This window comes from Sus scrofa, chromosome 13, assembly GCF_000003025.6.
Source record: "Sus scrofa isolate TJ Tabasco breed Duroc chromosome 13, Sscrofa11.1, whole genome shotgun sequence".
Taxonomy (NCBI): Eukaryota; Metazoa; Chordata; class Mammalia; order Artiodactyla; family Suidae; genus Sus; species Sus scrofa.
Genome location: NC_010455.5, coordinates 72,323,433 through 72,348,612, shown reverse-complemented (window position 1 = coordinate 72,348,612; position 25,180 = coordinate 72,323,433). Strand labels below are relative to the sequence as shown.

Below are 25,180 nucleotides of genomic sequence, written 5' to 3'. Positions count from 1 at the left end.
GCCGCACCCGAGGCATGTGGAGGTTCCCAGGCCAGGGTCCAATCAGAGCTACAGCTGCTGGCCTACACCAGAGCCACAGCAACGCAGGATCCGAGTCGCATCTGCAATCTACACCACAGCCCACAGCAACACCAGATCCTCAACCCACGGAGCAAGGCCAGAGATCGAAACCGCAACCTCATGGTTCCTAGTCAGATTTGTTTCTGCTGCGCCATGACAGGAACTCTTAAACTGAAGGTTTGACAATGTCAACACAGCTAAGGAGAGTGAACTTTAAAGTGTGTTATTCATAGATAGGGCTTCATTTGGTATTGGTGCTGTGTTCATCACAACTTTCCCATTCTTGTGATTATGAAAGATTCACTGAGGGTTGTCTGTCAGGAGCATCTTAGGCAGGAGGCAGAGAAGCTGGGTCCCCATCCCAGTTCTGTCTGCTTAAAGCTCTGTGACCAAGCCAGTAACTCTTAGGTCTTTTTCATTTTCAAGTTCTGAATCTAAGTGGGACTTCAGAATGCTTATCCTGTAATGGCACAGCCATTTCCATAAACATACACTGTGGCTTTAAGCACTTCCTGTCTTTGCGTCAGCAGACAGAGAAATGGGAGATTTTTGAGGCCCAGAAGGGGGAGGCAAGGCATGATGGAGAAGCCAGAAAGCTAGGACCACAGTGGCTCTTTCTTTTCTCTTTGGTGCCCCTTCCCGTGCCTTGGGGCTCTCACAGAAGTTTCATTCCAGTCGCCTCCTTCCCTGGCCACCTGATCTTTCTAGTAAAAATTAGTCTTACCGGCTCATTGCTGTCCCCATGACATAAAATAATTTTATTTTTTCCTGTATGATTTCTTGCTTTTCAAGATTTGCTTCATGATAAAACTGAAGCTGTCTGCAATCATTTCATAAGCTTGGCTTTTGCATCTTATGATATAGCATACCTGTTTCAAAAACTTCAACTTCACATTGAATACATCAAAATACATGCTATGATATGTAGGACTGGGTCACTCTGCTGTACTACAAAAATTGGCACAACTTGTAAATCAACTGTAATTTAAAAAAAGAAAAATAAAATTCATGCTCTGTATCAAAAAGTAGCTTAGATTTAATCACAGTCGGTAGCTAAGACCTGACAAATTATTTGTATTAAGCTTTTTCTGAACTATTCACTATATAATTCTTTTGCAATTTATACCAAAGACAACTTAGAAGCTTATTTTGGCTTTTCTTTCACTAAAACAGAGATTAAATACTTAAATTAGAAGGAAAATTAAAATAATAAAGTTAGTATTTCCTAATTTATAATGTCTATGAACACATGACTCTACTACATAATGAGAGCTTTTGCTAATCTGTACCAAATATAGTACATTAGATTGCACGGTAGCTTTTGCTAGTCTGTGCTAAATACAGTACATAAGATTGCACAGTAGCATGGGACTGTGTTTACACTGTGGTGACCACAGCTCTGATATGACATATTTAAAGCAGTTAGCGAAGGTTGACTGCATACAGCTTTCATAAGCATGGAAATTATTTCTGTGTGGAACACCTGCATCAGAATCAAAAAGCAAAAGACACTTAAGCATCTTTAGCTTGAAGTTATATAAATTCCTAACACATTGTAGACAAAAAATATTATTTCATCTGAAATTTAGAAGTAGGGAAAATCACACACATCTATATGTATTCAACTTCTGTCTCTGGTCATTTAAAAAATAGCTAGATAGATAGATAAAAAGAACTGGAGATAATTTGTGTTAATCCATATATCTTGAATATTAAATTCAGACTACTCCATTATAGTATACAAATACTCTCATGGAGTTCCTTGGTGGCGCAGCATGTTAAGGATCTGATGTTGTCACTGCAGCAGCCCAGATCCAATCTCTGGCCAGGGAACTTCCACATGCTGTGGAAGAGACCAAAAAAAATTTTTTAAATACTCTCATTACTAAATCACTAAAACATTTTTGTAATTTTATCCCAGCTGGATTAGAAAAATATAAAAGAAAAATGCATTATAAATTATTAAATTTAGTTTCTCACAAATAGTATTTAAGCCCACCACTATAAAGCTTGGTAAAATAAAATTGCACTTTAAATATGCTCAAAAAAGCTTGGCTTCATTTTTAAGGCTTTGCAGTGCTTCATTAAAAAAAAAAAAAATGCCTAATTGTCTCCCTGCTAAGATCACAGGTTGTTTGCTATAACCCCACACCTCAGCCCTGTGACCACGAATATAAATTCCTCAGATATTGACAGTGTACATATAACCCCACATCGTGGGTGTGTGTGTGTGTGTGTGTGTGTGTGTGTGTGGTCCACTGCAGTTAACCTCTGTTTATCTCCCTGGTTGTCTGCTTTGATTAACGGCACTCCTCTGCTCACCAATGTCTCTAAATGGTGTGTTATTATCTTTGCTGTCATATTTCATACAGATGGATCTTCCTGATGAAGAGCCTGATCGATTAAGCAACAAGCTGCTGAAGTATGACCCCAGCCAAGATCAGTGGACAGAGCGGGCACCCATGCAGTATGCTAAGTACCGATTCAGTACAGCTGTGGTCAACAGTGAGATTTATGTTTTGGGTAAGAGGAAGCTAAAAGAGTATAAGTACTTGTATTTTTCTCAGCAGTTTGCCTCAGTGAAAATGAAATATTTTCTCCTCTTGCATCCCAGTTCAAATATATACATAACTAGCCCCCAATTTACTTTTGTTTCTTATTTTCTAGAGCACAGATAAGATTAAATAAGTGCACTGACTTGTCGAAGCAAAGTTATTTTTACCAAATTTTCACGTTGCTTGGAATGCAAGAATAGTAGTAGTGATACAACCTTATATATCCACTAAGTAAAATATTCTGTAAAGAAGGAGCTCCCAGAGTTCCCGTTGTGGCTCAGTGGTTAGCAAATCCGACTAGGAACCATGAGGTTGTGGGTTCAGTCCCTGGCCTTGCTCAATGGATTATGGATCCAGCGTTGCTGTGAGCTGTGGTGTAGGTCACAGATGCAACTCGGATCCCACATTGCTGTGGCTCTGGCATAGGCCGGCAGCTACCACTCCAATTAGACCCCTAGCCTGGGAACCTCCAAATGCCGAGGGAACAGCCCTAGAAAAGGCAAAAAGACAAAAAGAAAAAAAAAAGAAGGCACTCCCATTGTGGCTCAGCAGTAACGAATCTAACTTGTATCCATGAGGATGCAAGTTTGACCCCTGGCCTTGCTCAGTGGGTTAAGGATCCAAAGTTGCTGGAGCTTTAAGCTGTGGTATAGGTCGTAGATGTAGCTTGGATCCCACATTGCTGTGGCTGTGGTGTGGGCAGGCAGCTGCAGTTCTGATTCGACCCCTAGCCTGGGAACTTACATATGCAGGTGCAGCCCTAAAAAGAAAAAAAAAAAAATTCTGAGTAGGCAATAACAATGCCTATTCAGAACGATGTAGGTAAAACAATGCCACAGGTTTTGCCAATCCTCTTCATCCTGCCTCACCCACCAACTTCCTGCAGGGGTGTCATCAAATAACTTTTTATCTGAATGTATCTTTTTCTTGTCCCTGGAATGAATATGTGTGGTCTTGGACTGGCCAGTAGGGATTGGTGGACTGGTTTCTTCCCACTAAAGTGGGTAAAAGTGACTCCATAACTTCCTCTTTCTCCCCCATCCTTCCCATACCTTGTATTAAGTTCCTGTCTCCCCCTGCCAACCACTTTCCTATGACCATGGGAAGGCTGAGTGGATGGGTAAAATAACTGCCGATTCTTCATTCCATCCTCTCTGCATTCATGGCTAACTGGCAAAAACATGGGGAAGATGATGGGTAATAAAGAAGTTGCCAAAAAAAAAGAAAAGAAAAGAAAAAATGGGCTGAAAGCAAATCAAGCCATTATCTCTTGGCTGCCTGCACAGCATGAAGCAGAATAATTAATGCACTCCAACATTAATAGTTCTATGATTTTAAGAACAAGAATATTATGCAACATAATTTATAATTTATGACTACCTCAGTTATGAGTTTCTCTTGCAATTATTAGTATTATTATTATTATTTTGTCTTTTTAGGGCCACACGTGCAAGCATACAGAAGTTCCCAGTCTAGGGGTCGAATTGGAGCTACAGTTGTTGGCCTATACCATAGCTACAGCAACGACAGAGCCAAGCCAGATCTTTAACCCACTGAACAGGCCAGGGATCGAACCCGCATCCTCATGGGTACTAGTCAAGTTCATTACTGCTGAGCCACAATGGGAACTCCCTCTCTTGCAATTATAATTTTTTTCTCTGGGTATGTATTTGTTACTTTTCTCACAACCGCGTGCAGTGTCACAGGCCGGGGGGCTCGCCTAGGATAGCTGATACTTCAAGGGAGTGAAGGGCTCATCTATTCATTACGTTAAAGTTGGGGGTGGTCAAAAATGGGATAAAAGTGATGTATCAATTGAAGCAAAATGAAATTTTCCTCCAAGGGTGGATCTATAAGCAGGCTAGATGTGGAATAAAGCTGATGGTGTCTTTTTGGTAAATTGTATGAGCAAAGACAGCTTTGGAGCTCACTCTTCATGATGTAAACAAATGTCTGCTGAATGAATGGAAGGAAGTAGATTTTAAAGGTAAGCAGAGTAGAGGAAAGGTTGTGCCCTGACAAAGAGGCAGTAGGACGGGCAGGGAAAGCAAAGGAAAGGCAGAAGCAGAGGTATGGAGGTGAGCACAGAGGTGCCAGGAGTAGAGGAAAAGAGGAGAGCGAGAATGGGCCTTGGAGCAGGGGGCATGAGGCAGAGGTAGGTAGGGGAGTGGAAGCCAGAGTGTACAGGCGGAAGGTGAAGAATTGAGGGGACAAGTGTGAGCAGAGAGACCCTACGCAGAAGCAACATGGTCAGAGAAGGTTGTAGGAAGAGTGTTGAGAACAGATCAAGGGGGAGAAGAAAGTAGAAGTGGGGAGGAAGCCTTTTACAGTAGCACCGAGTTAGTTTCTGGATATTGTGAGGACCAGATTCACAATCATTCTAACAAAATTTACTGTGTCATAACATTCAACCCAAAAGATCAACTTTCCTAACATTGTCTACTTACTTCACAAATATGTGTATAAGCTTTTATTTTTGTCAAGTATTTGTATATTTGTATATGCTTTAAATGGAATGAATTTTGGTTCTTTAGGTATTTTTGTGGTAGACTTCATTCCGGTTTAATTGTTCACTGTGTGTATAACTGGCATGTGGGCAAATATCACTAAGAACCCCAAACTTTCTCAGTTTCAGTGACTCACACAGGTGCCCATAGTCTTGGCGGACACCCTGTCTGTGCTGGGGAATCTGTGTGCCTCGCTGTGATTGGAGCCACTGCCAGTTAGCACAGCAGTAGGCTCTCTCCCTCAGCCCTGTGATGGACTGAATTCCTCACGGTCTCCTGGATGATCTACAGGCTACCCTGAAAGAGCGGCTGCTGGAACCTCCTCCATGATGGAGGAGGTATGGTGGGGTGGGGAAAGCCCCACATCCCCACTCCCTCTTAGTACCTGCATGTCCTTGGTCAGTATCTATTTTTTTGGTTAATATTGAAATTGGATTGCCGACCTTTTATTAGAGATATGACTAAATAAAATAGTGCACGTATAATCCCTACAACGCAAGGGTTCATATAAGTTCATTGAGCCCCTTTATGATACAGACACTTTGCTTAATTCTTTGCATAAAGAATTTCACTTAATGGCCGGAAAATAACTGACAAGTATTAACGCTCTTCTGAAAGACGGACTAGCTATCCAGACTGATCCTCCCACTGAAAAGACCAAAAACTGTAGGGTAAAACATATGATTAAAATTCCCTGAAATCATCTAAGAACCAATATGGCAGCAAATGTTTAGCAGGCCAAAGTCTAAGTGAAAGCATGAGACTTGTAGCTCCAGAGAAGTAAAACATAGACATCCTCTCCCCAAAAAGCAACTATAAAGCCAGACAAATTTGTCAAAAACAACCCATTTCAGATCTCTGGGAAAAAAACAAAGACAAAAAAAAAAAATTGAGAAGAGCTTAACCTCTCAGGACTGCTGAAGTTGAAGTCAGTGTTCAGGCAGCCTGAGATGCTGGCCACACATACCCCACCCAGCCATGCAGCCTGGGGGTCCCGGGGAGAGGGGCTGGCTCTGAAACCTAGCCACTCTGTTTGCCAAGAGGGGCTGACATGTTTGGAAGTGAAGGATGGAAAACCCGGACTCACAGTGGCAACTGGAAAAAGCCTGCAGCTCTCCCAGACTGAGCTTTTCATCCTGGTTGAAGCAGCAGCAGATAGGAAAACCAGCAAGAAATGTAACAGGGATCTTCCAGGGAAATCCTGGAATAGGAACAGATTTGAGAAGTCAGAAGAAAGAATCCGAGAACTTGAAATAGATCAATAGAAACTATACAATCTGAAGAAGAAAGTGAGAAAAATTAAAGAAGAACTAGCAGCACTTCAGAGACAAGGGAAAACATCAAGACTCCCAATATAGGTATGATGGCAGTCCTGACAGGAGCAGAGGGGAAGGGAAAGGGCTGGAAATTTCTTTTCAAATAAATAATGGTCGAAAACTTCTCCAGCTTGAGAGAAACACATTAATCTACAGATCCAAGAAGCTCATCAAACCCCAAGGAAGATGAATTCACAGAGATCCTAATCTAAAGACATCACAGATAAACTATTACAAGACAAAAAATTCTTAAAAGCAGCAAGAAAAAATGACGTCATCTAGAGGGCAACAACAATGTGCTCAACTGGTGACTTCTCAGAAAGAGGGAGGCAGGAATGCAGTGGAATACATGCAAAGTGCTGCAAGAAAAACTCAACTGAGAATTCTGCATTCAGGAGTTCCCCAGTGGCTCAGCAGGTTAAGGATCCAGCGTTATCACTGCTGTGGCAGGGGTTCAATCCGTGCCCTGGCAACTTCCTCATGCTGCAAAAAATAATAATAATAATAATAATAATAATACAAAACAAAAAAAAACCTACCCAATAATTAAAGAATTATGTGTTCAGGAAAACTGTCCTTCAGAAATGAAGGTGAAACAAAGACATTCCCAGATAATAAAGACTAAGACTAAGATAATTCATGGCTAGAAGACTTACAAGAAACACTAAAGTAGTCCTGAAGAAATACAAAAATCCTCCATGTTAGAAGAAACTGATATCAGGTAACTTGAATCTACAGGAAGAAATGGAATGAAGAGTGCTGAAATGGTGAATGTAGGTAAATATAAAAGGCTGTGAAAGTAGGATTTTCTCTTCTCTTAATTTCTTCAGTGATAGTGGAGCATATAAAGCAATAATTGTGGAATTATATTGTTGGGTTTACTACAGATGTAGATATAGTATATATAACAATATCAGAAAGTAGAAGGGGGGAGTTCCCGTCATGGCTCAGCAGAAAAGAATCCAGCTAGCATCCATGAGGATGTGGGTTCCATCCCTGGCCTCGCTCAGTGGGTTTGGGATCCGGCATTGCCGTGAGCTGTGGTGTAGGTCACAGATGCAGCTCAGATCCCACATGGCTGTGGCGTAGGCCAGCAGCTGTAGCTCCCATTCGACCCCTAGTCTGGGAACCTCAGGTGCGGCCCTAAAAAAGCAAAAAAAAAAAAAAAGAAGGAAGGAAGAAGGGGAGGAAATAGAGATATGCTGGAACAAACTTGCCATAAGTTAAAGAAATTCACCAGAATTAACCATAAATAGATTGTGATAAAGTAACATGCATATTAGAATTTTTAGAGCAACTACTAGGAAAAAAATTTAAATAGTTTAAAAATCAGAAGAATTAAAATGGTACACTTAAAAAACATTAAACACAAAAGAATCAACAAAGGGGGAAGAAAGGAACAAGAAGTTAGGAACAGAAAACAAATGGCAAGATGGCAGGTATAAATCCAACCATTTATAAAACCCATATCAAAAATTATATTAAATGGGAACAGATCAAACACTTCCATCAACAGGCTAAGATTCTCAGACTGAATAGGAAAATAGGACCACGTATATGCTGTTTATAACAAAAGCACTTTATAGTCAAGTCCACAGAGAGGTTAAAGGCTTACTGTCATTTTATAGAAAAAGTCATACCATGTAAACAGTGACATTAAGAGAATTGAAGGTGCTATATCATTATCAGACAAAATAGACATTAAGACAAGAACTATTATTACAAAGAGAAATTGCATAATAATAGAATGGTCAAAACAGGAGGAACATATATCATTTAAAAATGTATCATACCCAACAACAGAGCCCTAAATACATGAGGCAAAAACTGAAATGAGAAATAGATGTTCATCATTGGAGATTTCTATCCCATTACCAATAACTGATAAAAATAACCAGACTGAAAATGAGCAGTTACAGAAGTCCTAAATAGGGCTATTAATCAATGTTACCTATCTGACATCTACAGTACAGACATATAAACAATAGCAAAATACACATACATCTCAGGTGCATGTGAAACATTCTCCAGGCTAAACTACATGACAAGCCATGAAACAATCCTCAATAGTTTTTGGTTTTGTTTATTTTTATTTTTTTATTTTTTGCTTTTTAGGGCCACACCTGTGGCATATGGAAGTTCCCAGGCTAGAGGCTGAACTGGAGCTGCAGCTGCCAGACTGCACCACAGCCACAGCACCATGGGATCCAGGCTGCATCTGCAAACTACACCACCACTCACAGCAACATCAGATCCTTAACCCACTGAGCAAGGCCAGGGATCAAACCCATACTGTCATGGATACCAGTCAGGTTTGTGACCTGCTGAGCTACAACAGGAACTCCCAAAATAAGCCTCAATAGATTTTTAAAATAGAAGTTATTCAAAGTATTTTTCACAACAGAATTAAATTATAAATCAATGGCAGGAAAAAGTTTTTAGGCGATCCTCAAATATATGGAAATTAAACACCACTTTCTAAATAACCTTTGGGTCAAAAAAATCACGAACCAAATACAATATTCTGAACTGAATGATTACAGATCACTCATGACCACAGATCAAAGACCCTTAAGAACAATTAGCAAATTGAGCCCATCAACATAAAAAATGACTATATCCCATCAAAAATTCTTAAGAAACAATAAGCAAACTGAGTCTAAGGAGCATAAAATATTATATCCATGATCAAGTGGAATTTATCTCAGGAATACAGGAATGCAAGGTTGATTTAATATCAAAAAATTAATATAATATACCACATTAATTTAAAAAAGTATCACCTCATAGATGCAGAAAAATCATTTGACAAAATCCAACCCCCATTCATGATAAAAAAACATTCTTAACAAATTAGGAATAGCAGGGAACTTCCTCAACTTTTTAAAATATCTGTGGGTGTTCTCACTGTGGCACAGCAGGTTAATGATCCAGCTTGTCTCTGGTGATGCATGTTCACTCCCTAGCCCAGCACAGTGGGTTAAGGACCTGGCATTGCTGTAGCTGCAGCATAGTTTCCACCTGCGACTTGAATTAGTGCCCTGACCTGGGAACTTCCACATGCCATGGGTGCAGCTGAAAAAGAAAAAAGAAAAAAAAAGGGTATCTATGAAAAGCTTACAGCTAACATGATACTTAGTGGTGAAAGCCCAGTCCTATGATGGGAACAATAGCAGATACCTGTTCTTGCTACTCCTATTAACACTGAAACAGAGGTGATAGCCAATGCAATAAGGCAATAAAAAGAAATTAAGTTGTATATGTTGGAAAGGAAGGATTTAACAGTCTTTATTCACAAATCATATAATCCTATGTATAGAAAATCCTAAGGAAGCTGTAGGAAATTGAGGAAAGAAAGAAAGAAAGAAAGAAAGAAAGAAGAAAGAAAGAAAGAAAGAAAGAAAGAAAGGAAAGAAAGAAAGGAAGGAGGGAAGAAAGAGAGACAGAGAGAGGGAGGGAGGGAAGAAAGACAGAGAGAGGGAGGGAGGAAGGAAGAAAGAAAGGAAGAAGGAAGGCAGGAGGGAGGAAGGAGGGAAGGAGGGAAAGAAGGGAGGAAGTAAAGAAGGGAGGGAGGAAGATTACAAACTAATCATTAATTTTAGCCAAAGCCACAGGATAAAAGATAAGTACACAAAAAATAATTGTATTTATACGTGCTAGCAATGAACATTTCAAAAATGAAACCGAGAAACTAATACGTTCCCAATAACAACAAAACAAATAAGATATGTATGAATATATTCAATCTTAAAAGTGTGAGACTCATATGCATAAAAACTATTTTTAAAAAACTCCCAAGAGAGTTAAAGATCTACCTAAGTAGAGTCCTTGTTTGTAGACTCAAAGACTCAATATTGTTAAGACAGCAATATTCTCCAAGTTGATCTATAGATTCAAATAATCCTTATAATATCTCATAATTTTTTTAAGTTGACAAGCTGATCCTAAATGTATAGAACATATAAACACAAAGAATATAGAATAGCCAAAGCAATTTTGAAAAAGAAGAAAGTTTGAAGACTTACTTAACACATTTTTAAAACCTAGAGCTACAGTAATCAAGACACAGTGGTACTGGCCTAAGAATAGGCCTATATATCAGTGGAACATAAAGAAGACTTCAGTAACAAATGTTTACATTTTTTTCTCAGTTGGTCTTGACAAAGCTGTCAAAGCAGTTCAGTAGGGAAGGATGAATTTTTCAACAAATGTGCCAAGACAACTGGATATCTCTATATAAACTAATGAGTTTAGTCCATTACCTCACATCACCCACACACACAAAAAGAACAATACTGTACGGTACACCTAAAATTTTGTTAAGAGGGTAGATCTCGTGTTAAGTTTTTTTTTTTACCATGATAGAATGTTTACAAAAACAACATTACATAGCATGTTTCTTGAGCTAAGAAGGATGTAAAGGAGTGAGGGAAACACACATATAGAGGAGAGAAAATATGTTACAGAAACTCAAAATTATTATATTGGAGGAAGTGTGAAGGAGGCAGCAAGAACCCTGGGCTAATGGCAAGAAGGAACCTCACGAGGCTTATGAATGAAAACAGTTCTTAGGAGCTGAGTGAAAACAAGGACAGTTCTTCTCAGAACTGAAAGGAGAAGTAATTCAGTGGAAAGTAATGAAACGGAGCAGAACCCTGTGGTCCTTCCCACCATGTCCTCCGCCTGCTTTTTGTCTGTGGAAAAACTTCAGCCAACGAATAATTTTAATCAGAGACATGGGAAAATGCAGACGCAAAGGAAAACAGTTAAACAAGACAAAATAATAATCGTTTAGTCATTAAGCAAAGTCAAGGCCCTTTAGCTCCATCTCAAGGGCTGTAGATCGGATTCTGAGCCACATCCTGTGAGCTGTCACATAGATACTGAAACCCCTACCAGGTGGAAGAAGTTAACGACATGATGACCAGACTGTGGCCATGACATCAGCTGCCACAATCCTGAGAACTGGCCTCAGGGAAATGGGAACAAACCTACCCAGAACTGAAGACGAACTGTACTTAAATCAAGGTGACGCTGGTCAGACAGATTTCAAGATAACTGTCCTCACATAGCCCCTCACTGTATACACTCCTGAAACTCCCCTTTAAAAGGTCCTACCCTCTAACGGTCAAGGGGGAGTTGGCCTTTGGACAAGAGTCTGCCCTTCCCCCCCTCAGTTGCTGGCCTCCGACACAAAACAAACTTGAATCCTTTCCACCAATCTTGCCTCTTTATTGGATTTAGAGGGATGCACAGCTGGACCCCACTTTCAATAGCAGTAAGGCCTTTTATTTATTTTTTATTTTATTTTATTTTTTTGCTTTTTAGGGCCCGTGACATATGGAAGTTCCCAGGCTAGAGGTCTAATCAGAGCTACTACAGCTGCTGGCCTACACCACAACAACACCAAATCCGAGCTGAGTCTGTGACCTACACCATAGCTCACAGCAATGCCAGATCCTTAACCCACTAATCGAGGCCAGGGATTGAACCCAAAACCCCATGGTTCCTAGTTGGATTCCTTTCTGATGTGCCACAACAGGAACTCCAACAGAAAGGCCTTTTAAATAACATGTAAAACTCAACTGAGTAACAGTGGTGTCAGCAAACTAATAATTTCCATTGGAGAGAGACTGTATTTTCTTATCACACTGTAATTTGACTCAACAAATACCTCTTGGGGCATATGATGTGTCAGAGACTGGGCTGAGTGCTGATGACTCACAGATGGAGTCACACGCTGTGCCCAGGAGGGGCTCATGGCCTCAGACAAGGTACAGACAGGTACCCGTGTCAGCTGTGGGGACACTGTGGGCCATCAACTAGCTCACTCCACAGGTAGTAACTAGTCAAATGAAGAAGAGGGAGAAACATATGCTTGGCATAAGGAACAATATAAGTCCAAACATGGTAAAGAAAGGTTAGGTCAAATTACTTTAATGCTGTAATACCTCACTTCATCAGTGAATATTCATTTAGTCTGTTTCTCAATTAAATGTCAATTATGGATTCCAATAAAGGATGAGACCACTTTCCTGGGGTATAGACCTTCTGTGTATCCTCATGCTCCTGTGAGGGTCTTCCATCAGCCAGGACAAACGAAGTGACCATCTAAGTTCCCTGGTGGCTCAGCGGGTTAAGGATCCAGCATTGTCACTGCAGCAGCTCAGGTTGCTGCTGTGGTGCAGGTTTGATCTCTGGCTGGAGAACTTCCACATGCCATGAGCATAGCCAAAAAAAAAAAAAAAAAAAAAAGGCCTCCATCAAGGTGGTGCACCATCAACCTCCACTGTGGTTGATTCTCTTTGAAGACAAGATTTCATACGTGGGTCTGATTGTCCATTTGTGTGTTGATCAGGATGAATTAATCCTGTTTTCATCTTTAAATCATGTGTTGGAGCAGTTGTTGGGACAGAGGCTATGTAGACTTAAGACTCCAGATAAACAAATCAAGCTGTGCAATACACAAGTGTAACCAAGTATTACAGGGAGTGGTTGGAGGAAACGCTAAAGGCACCGCATAGATTTTTCCAGGTCTGCCCATGAAAACAAGTCTCAGCAACTCCCAAGTCTTTCTTGATAGTCATTTTGCTTTTTTGTGTAGGTAGAAGTTGTTGAATTTCATCCATGGTGTTAGTCTGGGTACAAAGTCAAGTGTCAGCATTGGCATAACCTCCCCTTGGTTAGCAATGGAAAAGTCCAAGGCTTGGCTAATTTCAATAACTATCTGGGCAAAGGAATTTTAACTGGTTGGTTTACTATTTTCTACATCAACAAAAGTGGGGGACACAGTTGAGTGTCTCTGGAGTTGAACAATACCTATGGATGGACTGTTAGCCTCAGAACCTAACTCACTAGTGTTTCTTTTACCCGTTCAGACTCTGTTGGAAGATGTTACCCCCTGAGTGTACTGGAGAGGCAAACACAGGGGTCTAACAGACTAACAGGACAGTTTTCCTGGACTAGGGCCAAGAGTCTCTCTCCCACATAGGAAAAAAGGGTCTGGGTGCTGCATGAGATACATTAGCAGCTTCACCCTGTCTCGGTGCAAGGACACATTTTCTATTTTTGAATTGTATCATTGTTGGTGTCATTAGTGTAACATGCCCCCATCACACTGCCAGTTAGCTGCACAAGCAATAGTGTAAGAGAGCAAAATAACAGTTACAATGGCCATCATCCCTTAGTAAGCAGGTAGAGAGGAGAATAGAAGGGATAAAGAATAAAAGTACACAGAGGCCCCTTGTGGCACAGAGGGTTAATGATCTGGTGTTGTCACTTCAGGGGCTCAGGTGGCTGCTGTGGCACGAGTTCAGTCCCTGGCCTGAAAACTTTCACATGCTGTGGCAATTAAAAAAAAATGTACACAACAAAGACAGTGGCAGTGGTTTTTTACTAGAATATCCTTCTCTTTGTCTTAGACAGTGTTTGCTTTGGCCAGTGGTCTCCTTAGTTCAGGGATTTTCTGTGGACCAAATGCTTCTAGAGAACCTCCGTTTAAGATCCGTAATGGGTGTGTGTCCAATTCTGCTTACTTCCTAAAACTCTTTGAAAATGTTCATCCCATGTTAGAGCTAAATCAGCAATTCCCATTCCAACTTTTTTTTTCCAGGGCTCCTTTTTCAAGTTTAAGTCCATTTACAAAAAGAGAGGACAAAGTTTACTTTACCTTAGCTATTGGGTACACCCAACAAAACCTGTTGGAAAGTCTCTTAAAGTCTATTTTTTATTTAAAAAAATTTTCATTTAAAAAAATTTTGTCTTTTTTATTGAAGTATAATTGATTTACAGTGTTGTGTTAGTTTCTGAGGTACAGCAAAGTGATTCAGATTCTTTTTCCATATTCTCTTCTATTATAGGTTGTTATAAGATATTGACTACAGTTTCCTGTGCTAGACAGTAGAACCTTGTTGTTTATTTTATATACAGTAGTTTGTATGTGTTAATCCCAAACTCTTAATTTAATCCCCCTACCCCTGCCTTTGTAACCAAAAGTTTGTTTTCAAGATCTGTGAGTCAGTTTCTGTTTTGTAAATACGTTCATTTGTATCATATTTTAGATTCCACCTTAAAGTGATATTATATGATATTTGTATTTTTTGACTTTCTTCACTTAGTATGAGAATCTCTAGGTCCATCCATGTTGCTGCAAATGGCACTGTTTCATTCTTTTTTTATGGCCGAGCAGTATTCCATTGTGTATATGTACCACATCTTCTTTATCTATTCCTCTGTCGATGGAACACTTAGGTGCTTCTGTATCTTGGCTATTGTGAATGGTGCTGCTATGAACATTGATGTGCATGCATCTTTTCCAATTCAAGTTTTCTCCAGACATATGCTGGGATTGCCGGATTGTGTGGCAACTCTATTTTTAGTTCCTAAAATCTATTTTTAAAATATCATATTGATTCACCTTTATTGTGTTTACATTTTGAATCTCTGTGTTACTGTTACTTACCCAGTACTACTTAGATGATTACCTGGACAAGGTCCTGTCTACAAAAAGTTTCAACTTGATTACAGGGTAAAAATACCTTTAAATAGACAATCCACCTAGATAGTTTGAGTTCTGAGACCTGCAGAATCTGGTTTTTGTGGCATTAGAAAATAAGAGATTCTATACAGTACATTTTCCAAATAATTGACGCCAGTACCTTTAAATATCAAAATTTGGGAGTTCCCGTCGTGGCGCAGTGGTTAACGAATCCAACTAGGAACCATGAGGTTGCGGGTTCGGTCCCTGCCCTTGCTCAGTGGGTTAACGATCCGGCGTTGCCGTGAGCTGTGGTGTAGGTTGCAGACACAGTTCGGATCCCGAGTTGCTGTGGCTCTGGTGTAGGCCGGTGGCTACAGCTCCGATTCGACCCCTAGCCTGGGAACCTCCATATGCCGCAGGAGCGCCCAAGAAATAGCAAAAAGACCAAAAAAAAAAAAATCAAAATTTGGTAACATTTTTAATTAGAAAAAATATTTTAAGTAATCACACTCTTCTCTGCCTCTTGAGAAATGTCTTTGAAGGAAAGTAGTAATTGTTGAAGAACTACCAAATGCTAGATGCTGTCCATGTCTCATTTCTCATAGCCTCCAAAGGAAGAACTTTGCTTATTTTTATCACACATGTAGTGTGATTAATTCCAGGACACAAACCCAAATCCGTCCCATTTCTAAATTAAAATAACTTTTAAGAGTAACTCGGCCATTATCAAAAATCATGCTGCTCTGAATGTGAGTGCTGGATGATGGCTGTTGATTATGTCAGGCTGCTTGTCCCCCTGGCATAGGACAACTGCGTTTTGATGGCTCTTCCTCCCCCCTTCCCCCCACTGCTGTCCATGCAAGATTGTGCAAACAATCGAACCTGCAGATATACAGCTTGTATGTACAACTAGACCAGTAGACCATGTATCTCTAACGATGACTCCAGTTTTTGGTGGAATAAAATTCAAGATCTCTGTCATGGTACTGCTCCTGAGTATGTTTTACTTATTCAGGGTTTGCACTGTGTTCTGGGCAGTGCCGTGCAGTCTGGTTTCTGTAAGATGAGGGGTGACTGTAACAGGCAAACTGGAGCCCAGAGAGCTGAAAGCCATCACATCTAATGACCCCGGGGAGAGAAGCAGGCCTTCAGGGTAATCTAGCTCATCTGACTAATGGCCCTGCCTTTGCTCTTTATATTTTTATAAATCTCCTGAGTCAGTCCTATCATACAAAGATTTCCCAGGGGTCTTCTTCACCCGAAATCAAGTAAAGATCCTCCTACAGACAAATCCTGTCCTTGCAATTTATTAATACCATGTGATTTTGAGCAAGTTGGTTCACGTTTCTGAGTTGTTGTTTTTGTTTTTGTTTTTGTTTTTTGCCACACCTGTGCTATGTGGAAGTTCCCAGGCCAGAGATTGAACCCACACTACAGTAGCAACCCAAGCCACTACAGTGACAATGCCAGATCCTTAACTCCCTGCACCACAGTGGGAACTCCTCTGAGTCTGTTTTCTTCAATCATAAAATGAAGATGTGACACTTAAAAGAGAGATGAATGGGAGTTCCCATCATGGCTCAGTGGAAAAGAATCTATCATCCATGAGGATACAGGTTTGATCCCTGGCCTTGTTCAACGGGTTAAGGATCCGGCATTGCCATGAGCTGTGGTGTAGGTCACAGACGTGGCTCAGATATGGTGGTTGCTGTAGCCGGTAGCTACAGCTCCAATTTGACCCCTAGCCTGGGAACCTCCACGTGCCATGGGTGTGGCCCTAAAAAAGCAAAAAAAAAAAAAAAAGAGAGAGAGATAGATACTGTGACAGGCATACAAGTGATCAATAAAAGATAGTTATAGTGGTTGCTGTTACTTGTAATAGGTGGCAGGGGGTCCTGTTATGCTCTAGTGCCCTAATAAACCCTCAGCCCAATTTGCTTATCTTTAGTAGCCTCGGGTATTCCAGCTCCTCCCACAGGTCTGTTCTGGCCACATGGCCTCTAGGGGGCACCCTTGTGCTGGGATCACCTGGTCCTCACCCCTGTGGGGTCTAAGGACCACCTCTTCATACTCTTCTTCTCCCCCTGCACATGCGAACAGGGCCCAGTGCACACTCTGCTTCTGCTTGAAGTGGATTCCCTCCTCTGTGGAGGGGCTCTGAAACTATCAACCAGGATGTAGGAGCAGAAGATGAACACAGCAGCCTGCTGGACCGTCTAGCTAATGCTGACCCTGGTTTGACTTCAGTTATAAAGATTTTACAATGTTGGCCTGAATTAAAATCTGAGCTAAATGTTTATTGTGGAAGTGCTTCATATTGAAAACCATCTCATCACAGGCTCCATGAATAACTTGAGTTTTGATAAAAAGAGCTTCTGGAATTATGGCAGGCAAGGGGTGGTATTAGTCAGCTATTGGATGGGTTTTCCTGGAAATCTATAAATTTCCCTCTTAGCATAAAAATGCAGAAAGAGGTATGCCTGGATTGTTTGCTTAAGCAACTCCTTTGTTCATGCAGTACATGTGCCTTTTATCCCCTTCATCACTGTAATTGTCTCTTCTGGTGGGTAAGTTCCCGGAAAGCTTAAAATAATTTAAATTGTCTCCATGAGGCTTATGAGTAAATGACACCCTTATTTAAAAGGTATTTAAAACAGACCGATTTCCATTTTCACTTTTTTCTGAGGGCTTTGTCAGGAAGAGCAAGAAAGAGTGGGGCTGCGGTCTTATCACGAACCCTTTGAAATCCTGTAGGAGAAAGCCAACGGGAAAGGTGCTGCTGAAGGCCATGCATTTTAACATGCTTTATTAATTTATTTAGTCTTTTTAGAGCTACACCTGAGGCATATGGAGTTTCCCAGGCTAGGGATTGAACCAGAGCTACTACATCTGCCAGCCTACATCACAGCCACAGCAACACCGAATCTGAGTGGCATCTGCAACCTACACCCCAGCTAACGGCATCTTGGGATCCTTAACCCACTGAGTGAGGCCAGGGATTGAACCTGCGTCCTCATGGATTAGTCAGATTCATTTCCTCTGAGCCAGGAGGGGTACTCCATCAAGCTTTATTTTTAGGAAAAATCTTTTGTCATCTGTACTGTGAGAGCCATTTGTAAGAGGTAGTTACACTACTACAATACTTTAATCCAAAATACATCCTTATCTTCTAAAAAGAAAAGTTCTTTAAAAAGGTAGTCCAAAAATTTAGGTTACTATGTATCCTATTGCTATGAGAAAATGTCCTTGTTTGCAAAGCTTTCAATCCTACTTTTATGAAGATTAGAGAAGGAAATAAATTCAGACTCTTACTAGTAAAGTTTTGAGAAAGAATCTAATGAGTGTTAGCTGGTAACTGTAGGAAATGAAACACAAAGCTGGAAGACAAGAAGAGCTGGAGAAACTGTTAAATTGTAACAACATAACTTGTTTGTTTGTTTGTTTTGTCTTTTCTGGTGCCGCTCCCTGGGCACATGGAGGTTCCCAGGCTAGGGGTCTAATTGGAGCTGTAGCTGCCCGCCTATGCCAGAGCCACAGCAACGCAGGATCCGAGCTGTGTCTTCAACCTACACCACAGCTCACAGCAACGCCAGATCCTTAACCCACCAAGCAAGGGCAGGGATTGAACCCAAAACCTCTTGGTTCCTAGTTGGATTCATTAACCACTGAGCCATGAGGGGAACTCCTGTAACAACATAACTTGTATCTTCAGTTTCTTTCTCCATGTGGGAGAAACCTGTGCTAAAAATAGAAACTACCCCTTTCCATAAGCTGCAGGGAGCCTGAGTTCTCTCAGTTCAGTGCTCACTGGCCACTCCGTCCTGGATAAACCTGCTTGAAATCTCATTGCTCCTGTCTGCCTCCTTCTTCCCTCAGTGGGCTCCACCTCATTAAAACCCAGTTTGAGCCCTTATTGATGCTCTGTTACAAAATACTGATTTGAATCTGGGACCAGGGGCTTTCTCTTTGAAAGAAGCTTTTGTGAGATAAACTAACAAACGTTTTAGATCTCATAGTATGTTACGATTTTGAGTATGTTATGCTTGCTTCTTAAATGACAAGGTACATTCATACTTCAGCTTTCCAACAAGCATTTTTAAAAGTCAGATTGTGTTCAGAAGTTGCTTTAGCCTCATGGGTCAGACAAAGTCAAATATAGAAAGTGAGCAGCAGAGTCTATTTGTGGAAACCTGTAGACCTTCTGCAGACTGGCCCCAGCTGGCCTCAGCATCTGACCCTCTAGCCTCGAGGTCCCACCCCAGCCTTGGCACTGGGTCATTCCTGAATTGCCTCCATCCTGCGCCTGTGTTACTCTGTTCCCTCAGCTCTTAACCCTCCGCTCTGTTTGGCGAACCCCAGAGCATCTTCCACATCTCCCCAAGTGACTTGTGTGACTCAGTTGTGCTGCCCCAACCCTGCCCATTGCTGTGGCCTCAATCGTGCCCATGTCCTTTCTCAAAGTCAGCCCGGGCTTCGTCGTTTTACTGAATTGACCTTCCTATCTTGCTCCCCATCAGGGCAAAAGCTTCACAAATCATCAGCGTGGCTGGTATTGTGGCAACTTTTTTAAAGAAGGGATTTTCACTTCCCTGTCTGAGGAGCCAGCTAAGAATCAGTCTCCCAGCACGGCTACGAGTTTTATCCAGCAGACCAGCTGTGCCCTGCTCATTGCAACTGTCCCAGGGTGGTGAGGGGAGGGTTGCACAGAAGGTTCCAGCAATTGCCCAAAATGCATTTCAGAGATCACTTTAGAGGTGAATCACTTTCTAAGGTAAGAGGAACCAAGTTTCATTGTGGTTAAGATTTTGCCTTTTTCTTTCTTTTAATAAAATTCTAAACGGTATTTTAAAAAAACACTGGTGTTTCTTAGATTACCCAGGTTGTTTATTAAAAGAGCAGATTCTAGGCCAGGAGGTCTGCAGTGGGACCTAGGAACCTGAACTGTGGGAAGCGTCGGGCAGTTCTGGTGTGAGTCTCACAGGACAGCACTTGGAGAAATACAGCAGCCGTGAGGATAGCGTGGCAGTAACATCAAGTTAGTGGAGGTTCAAATGCTCAAAATGTTGACTAGGTATATGGCACAGAAGATGGGTCCTGGGCTAGCTTTTAGGAGAGATGCAGAGGAGGATGAGGTCTTGGACAGCATGTTTTTTGGGGGTGGATCACTGGTCAGAGGGCCCGAGTTCACAGGTTCCCACAGCAGGTTGTTGGATGTGTTCTGATCTATCCCGTGTCTTCGCTCTGAGGCACCCTTCCTAAGCTCCGGCACGACAAAGAAGGCAATGTGGGTTTTCAATAGCCGGAGAAGTCAGATGGGGTCTCCTGAGCCTTCTTTATCCCGAGAAGACGTGGCGCTAGAGAAACAACAGCCGATGTGGCTCTGAGCCAGAGTGAATGGCTCACTGGGTTTCTGCTGTCAGTGTCCATGAAATGTTTTTCCAGTTAATCATATGAAGGGTGTTCACTTTGGTTATCTGGCACCCTTGATGGGGAGCCCAAAAATAACTACTGTAAGAGGCCAGAGTTTACTTATGGCTCCAGAATTACACATGGCTTCAATAATGTTTTGTTTGTTGTTTTGTTTTGCTTTTTAGGGCTGCACCTGCAGCTTATGGAAGTTCCCAGGCTAGGGGCCAACTCCACAGCCACAGCAACATAGGATCTGAGTATTGTCTGTGGCCTACACCACAGCTCATGGCAACGCTGGATCTTAACCCCCTGAGTGAGGCCAGGGATTCAACCCATATCTTCGTGAATACTAGTCGGTTCATAACCCACTGAGCCACAGCAGGAACTCCCTTGGCTTCAGTAATTTTTATCATTGACATCCTGCCAATTCTCTGAATTGGCCATTCCACATGTAATTGTGACAACTAGTAAGAAATTGCACTTTATTTGATCAATATACAATTATAATGCTTTTATTTTTGCCTTTCATTTCCCAGTAGACTGTGTCTCAGGGACCAAAAACCCCTCAGACTTTTTTGTTTTTGTTTTTTTGTTTTTGTTTTTGTTTTTGTTTTTGTTTTTGTTTTTTTGGTCTTTTTGCTTTTCTAGGGCTGCTCCTGTGGCATACGGAGGTTCCCAGGCTAGGGGTCTAATCGGAGCTATAACTGCCGGCCTACACCATAGCCACAGCAATGCGGGATTCGAGCCGTGTCTGCGACCTACACCACAGCTCACGGCAATGCCGGATCCTTAACCCACTGAGCAAGGCCAGAGATCGAACCCGCAACCTCTTGGTTCCTAGTTGGATTCGTTAACCACTGAGCCACAATGGGAACTCCAGACTTTTTATTCTCTAACACCTATATTTATGAATATACAGACATAAAGGTGATATTCAAATAATAATTATAGATTGCTTAAATTAACTAGATATTTAAAGTATTTTTGATGCTGAATCAGAGCATGTTCAGAAGCTCCTACAATGTGAAAGCCCCTGGTGGATGAGATGGTGATGTCATCCAGAGCAGGTGAGAAATGTCTTAGGAGGATGTCATCTGGGTCTCTGACTCATTGTTTATGTTTTCAGGAAAGCATAAGTTTACATAGCCAAAGTATTGTGCAACTACACATTCTGTGTCTAAAGACACCACTTTTTTGAAAAGAGGTAAATTGCTAAACCCACACCAGTAACAAGAATGTGTTTAACAAAGCAAATTTAGGTACATCTTCATGTACCTAGTATATAGGACCAGCTATGTCGGTAGCATATGGAGAAAACAGATCAAGAAGACTGTGAAGTGACAAGAAGCTTGGTTCATGTCTTCTAGGCTTTTAGGCTCTAACCCTGGAACTCTGCAGAAAGTGCAGAAGAAAACCAGAGAACAGACAGCCTGGGTGAGAATGAAACTGTCACAAGCCCTACATTAGCGTGGGAAGACGGTATTTAACATGTGAGTCAGAGGGTGGACTGTCCACCCAGATACCTGGGCAGCTTTTCTCCTAGACACCTTTGGACTGCAAAATCCCCATCTATCTCTCATGCTGCCACCTGCCACTCCTACCCCTCCCAGAGGTTTGTGACCCAATGCCTTATTCTGCTCTGCCATGTTGGGGAGTCTTTCATTCATTTGAAAGCTGGAAGGAAGGCTCAGCTTAACTTCTCAGCCCTCTGGCCTCTGATGTTCTCTATCCAGCCTCAGAGGAAACACTCAAGAGATGTGACCCTTAGCCAGCAAGCCATCAATCAGACTTAGCAAATAATTGAGAGTAAGCAAGCCTAAGATTTCAGCAGTTTTAGAGACGTTGGTTTACTTATACAATGTCCTGGAACAGGGAGGAAGAAGAATGAAGATCACCCAGGACCTGCTGCATGCTAGCTACTCATTTACACAGTGCGTGTGGGAGGAAATAAATGGAAATTCCCATCATTGTGCTTGGGAATAGGTTACAAGGAATGTCTGCTCCTCCTTACCCTTCTCTTCCTTTACACAGTTACCTAACAAGTTAGTTGATCTTTGCAACAATTTATGAAATTGGGAATTTTTTTCTTTTTTTCTTTCATGGCCACACCTGCGGCATATGGAAGTTCCCAGGCCAGGGGTCAAATTGGAGCTGCTGCCGGCCTATGCCACAGCCACAGCAATGCCAGATTTGAACTGCGTCTGCAACCTATACCGCAGCTCACAGCAACGCTGGATCCTTAACTCACTGAGTGAGACCAGGGATCTAACCTGCATCCTCATTGATACTAATTGTGTCTGTAACCCACTGAGCCACAACAGGAACTCCTGAAATTGAAATTATTATCCAAAACTTACTGGTGAAAAAATTGAGACTTAGAGACATTATATTGACAAAGTTGTCTAGCTAATAAGCTTGCACACAGGCATGTGAACCAAAAGCCCACCTGCTTTTTCCATGGCCCATGGGAGTCAGCAACAGTGAATATATTTACTAAGGCTTGTTGAGCAATGCAGGCAACTTTGGGAGCTTGTCACAGTTGCCCAGAATGGCCTTCCTCCTGTGGGTCCAGGCCAGAAGGAACAGAAAAGGCTGCCACCTAGAGGCAGCCTGCAGGCAGAAGGACATCAGAAGCCAGCCCCACTGCATTTAAGGTCCTATGGATAGCAAGTCGTCAGAGGGTGTCAGAGAAGGACCACACCCCCCTCAGCTACACCCCTACCAGGCTTCCCATGGGGAGATGCTGCCACCGACACCCCGAAGAAATGAAGGACTGTGACCACCAAGACAAGAGAATGGGCCTTCATCTGGGTGGAAATAAAGGAGGCAAGAGGGGCGTCCTCTCCTATAATTGCCCCCAACCCCCACCAAAAACCCAAGGTCTCTGTTTTCACTGATGTCCATCAAGGTATGACCTAAAAAGATACTTTCTATTCGCCTGTTTTTAAATAAAGTCAGGCTCAGAGGTTCTGATAGCACATAAATTAAAGATATGAAGTATCGCATTGAAATTCTAAAGAAGTGCTGATCCAGCCCCAGGATTTCTCTCATCAAAAGAGTTCTCTTGTCGTGCTGGTGCTGACTTATTAATAAAGATCGTGCTTTTATTTGATTATTTATCTAATCAACATTCACCTCCAGTGTAAGCTCATTAAGTCACTGGGGCTGAGAGTGTATTTGATGGTGGAATTACATCCAAGAGAGATGGAGAACGTGTTCAGGCCTTTGTGGTCAGAAACAAGGCAGAGCCCACAAGCCATGTCTCCTTCTAGTGGAGTGTGTGAACTACCTGCCAACCAAACAGGAAGGGCATGTTCTTCAAAGGTTAGTTCTAGGAGTTCCGTTGTGGCTCAGCAGTAATGACCCTGACTGGTATCCTTGGCACAGGTTTAACCCCTGGCCCTGCCCAGTGGGTTGGGGATCCAGCGTTGAGCTGTGGTGTAGGTCACAGACACGGCTAAGATCTGGTGTTGCTGTGGGTGTGGTGTAGGCCAGCAGCAGCAGCAGCTCCGATTAGATCCCTAGCCTGGGAACTTCCAAATGTTGTAGGTTCGGCCCTAAAAAGCCAAAAAAAAAAAAAAAAAAAAAAAAAAAAAAAAAAAAGTGAGTTTTGTAGCATAAGGACTGAACACTATAATTAAATATACTTAGTAATGAGGAAACAAAAATGACAAGCAGCCCAGTTATTCCAAAAACCAAGAGAATAATATCCAAAAACCAAATAATAATGTTCTTTATCTGCACTGTGCTGGGGAGGCTTCTCTAATGGGCTTTCCTGTGAGCTTTGGAGTTATAGTCAGGATGTTGGCTGCTCCGTTGACTCCCAGTGACTTGCTTTTCATCCGTGTGCCTCCAGTGACTGGCCCCCTAAAGTGGGTGTATATAAACCATCCTAATAATTTCTCTCCCGGGGCCAGCAGAGCAGGTAACTAAAATCATCTTGTTCTTAACTGATGGGTGGTTGCCAGGCTAAACTGCTATGGATTAACCCTCTTCTTTAAGGCCATCCTGCCCCACAAATAGGAAATGCCACCTTTTGTTGGACCCCAGTGCCGTGTTGGAAGAGGGCCCACGGCCAGCAGAGTGTGCATTTAACTGAGGCCAGCATGTCCTCCTCAGAAATGCAGCGGCTCAGAGTTGGCGCAGTAATGGGCTAAATAATTTATCCAGTCAGATAAGAGAGAAAGCAGCTAAGAGCTTCCTGAGTTTATAGCCTCAGTCCCTGGATTCATACTGACATAAGAAGCAGGCCAGACTCCACCAACAAAGAGAAAAAAGTCTTCCTCCAAAGTTGCCTTCCATCACCTCTTCCATCTGGAGTGAGTCCCAGCTGCGGTGAGGATGAGCTGTGCCAGGCCCTGGGATACAGCTCTGGAGGAAGACTGAATGCCATGTGATGGGGGAAATACCATCCAATAATGCAAAAATGGGAAAGAAGAAATGCCATCAGGCCTGTATGGTTAAACACTCGGTGACGCATTGGGTCAAGGCCAAGGGAACAGGGTAGTCTCAGTTCTGGTTTCGATATTGCTGTAAACAGTTGTGCCCAGCCTCCATCCCGCCCCAGTGCAGTGACTCCCCAGGACCCTCCACAGGCAACCTGAGGCCAGCTCTCTCCCATCTCTGATGGATTGTGCAGACCAGGTTACCAGACTGGGTCTGTATGGAGTGACACCACTGATGGAAGGGCTGTCTCTCCTCCAGGGAAGTCATCTCTGTACCAGGAAATATAGTCCTGATATTTAAGACCTTTCATTGTGGACCAGAAAGGTCGTCTACAAATTTGAGTTTCTTATTACAGTGGATTAGAAATTCTTAGGCAATTACTTTCCCCATGGAGGGTTTATTTAAGTT

General features: G+C 42.0%; 1 protein-coding gene across 5 annotated transcripts in view; it reads left to right on the top strand.

Annotated features, from left to right (window-relative positions):
* KBTBD12 (kelch repeat and BTB domain containing 12) overlaps nucleotides 1–25,180 on the top strand; it is a 66,480-nt gene that overhangs the window by 16,963 nt on the left and 24,337 nt on the right. For 3 of the 5 annotated variants that reach the window (XM_013982012.2, XM_005669819.3, XM_021069444.1), the window contains exon 4: nucleotides 2,433–2,583. In XM_013982012.2, coding sequence (XP_013837466.1) covers nucleotides 2,433–2,583 — 151 coding nt within the window. Of the gene's footprint in view, nucleotides 1–2,432; nucleotides 2,584–21,693; nucleotides 21,817–25,180 lie in introns of all 5 variants that reach the window. The other 2 variants (XR_002337674.1, XR_002337673.1) reach the window with 2 other exon arrangements.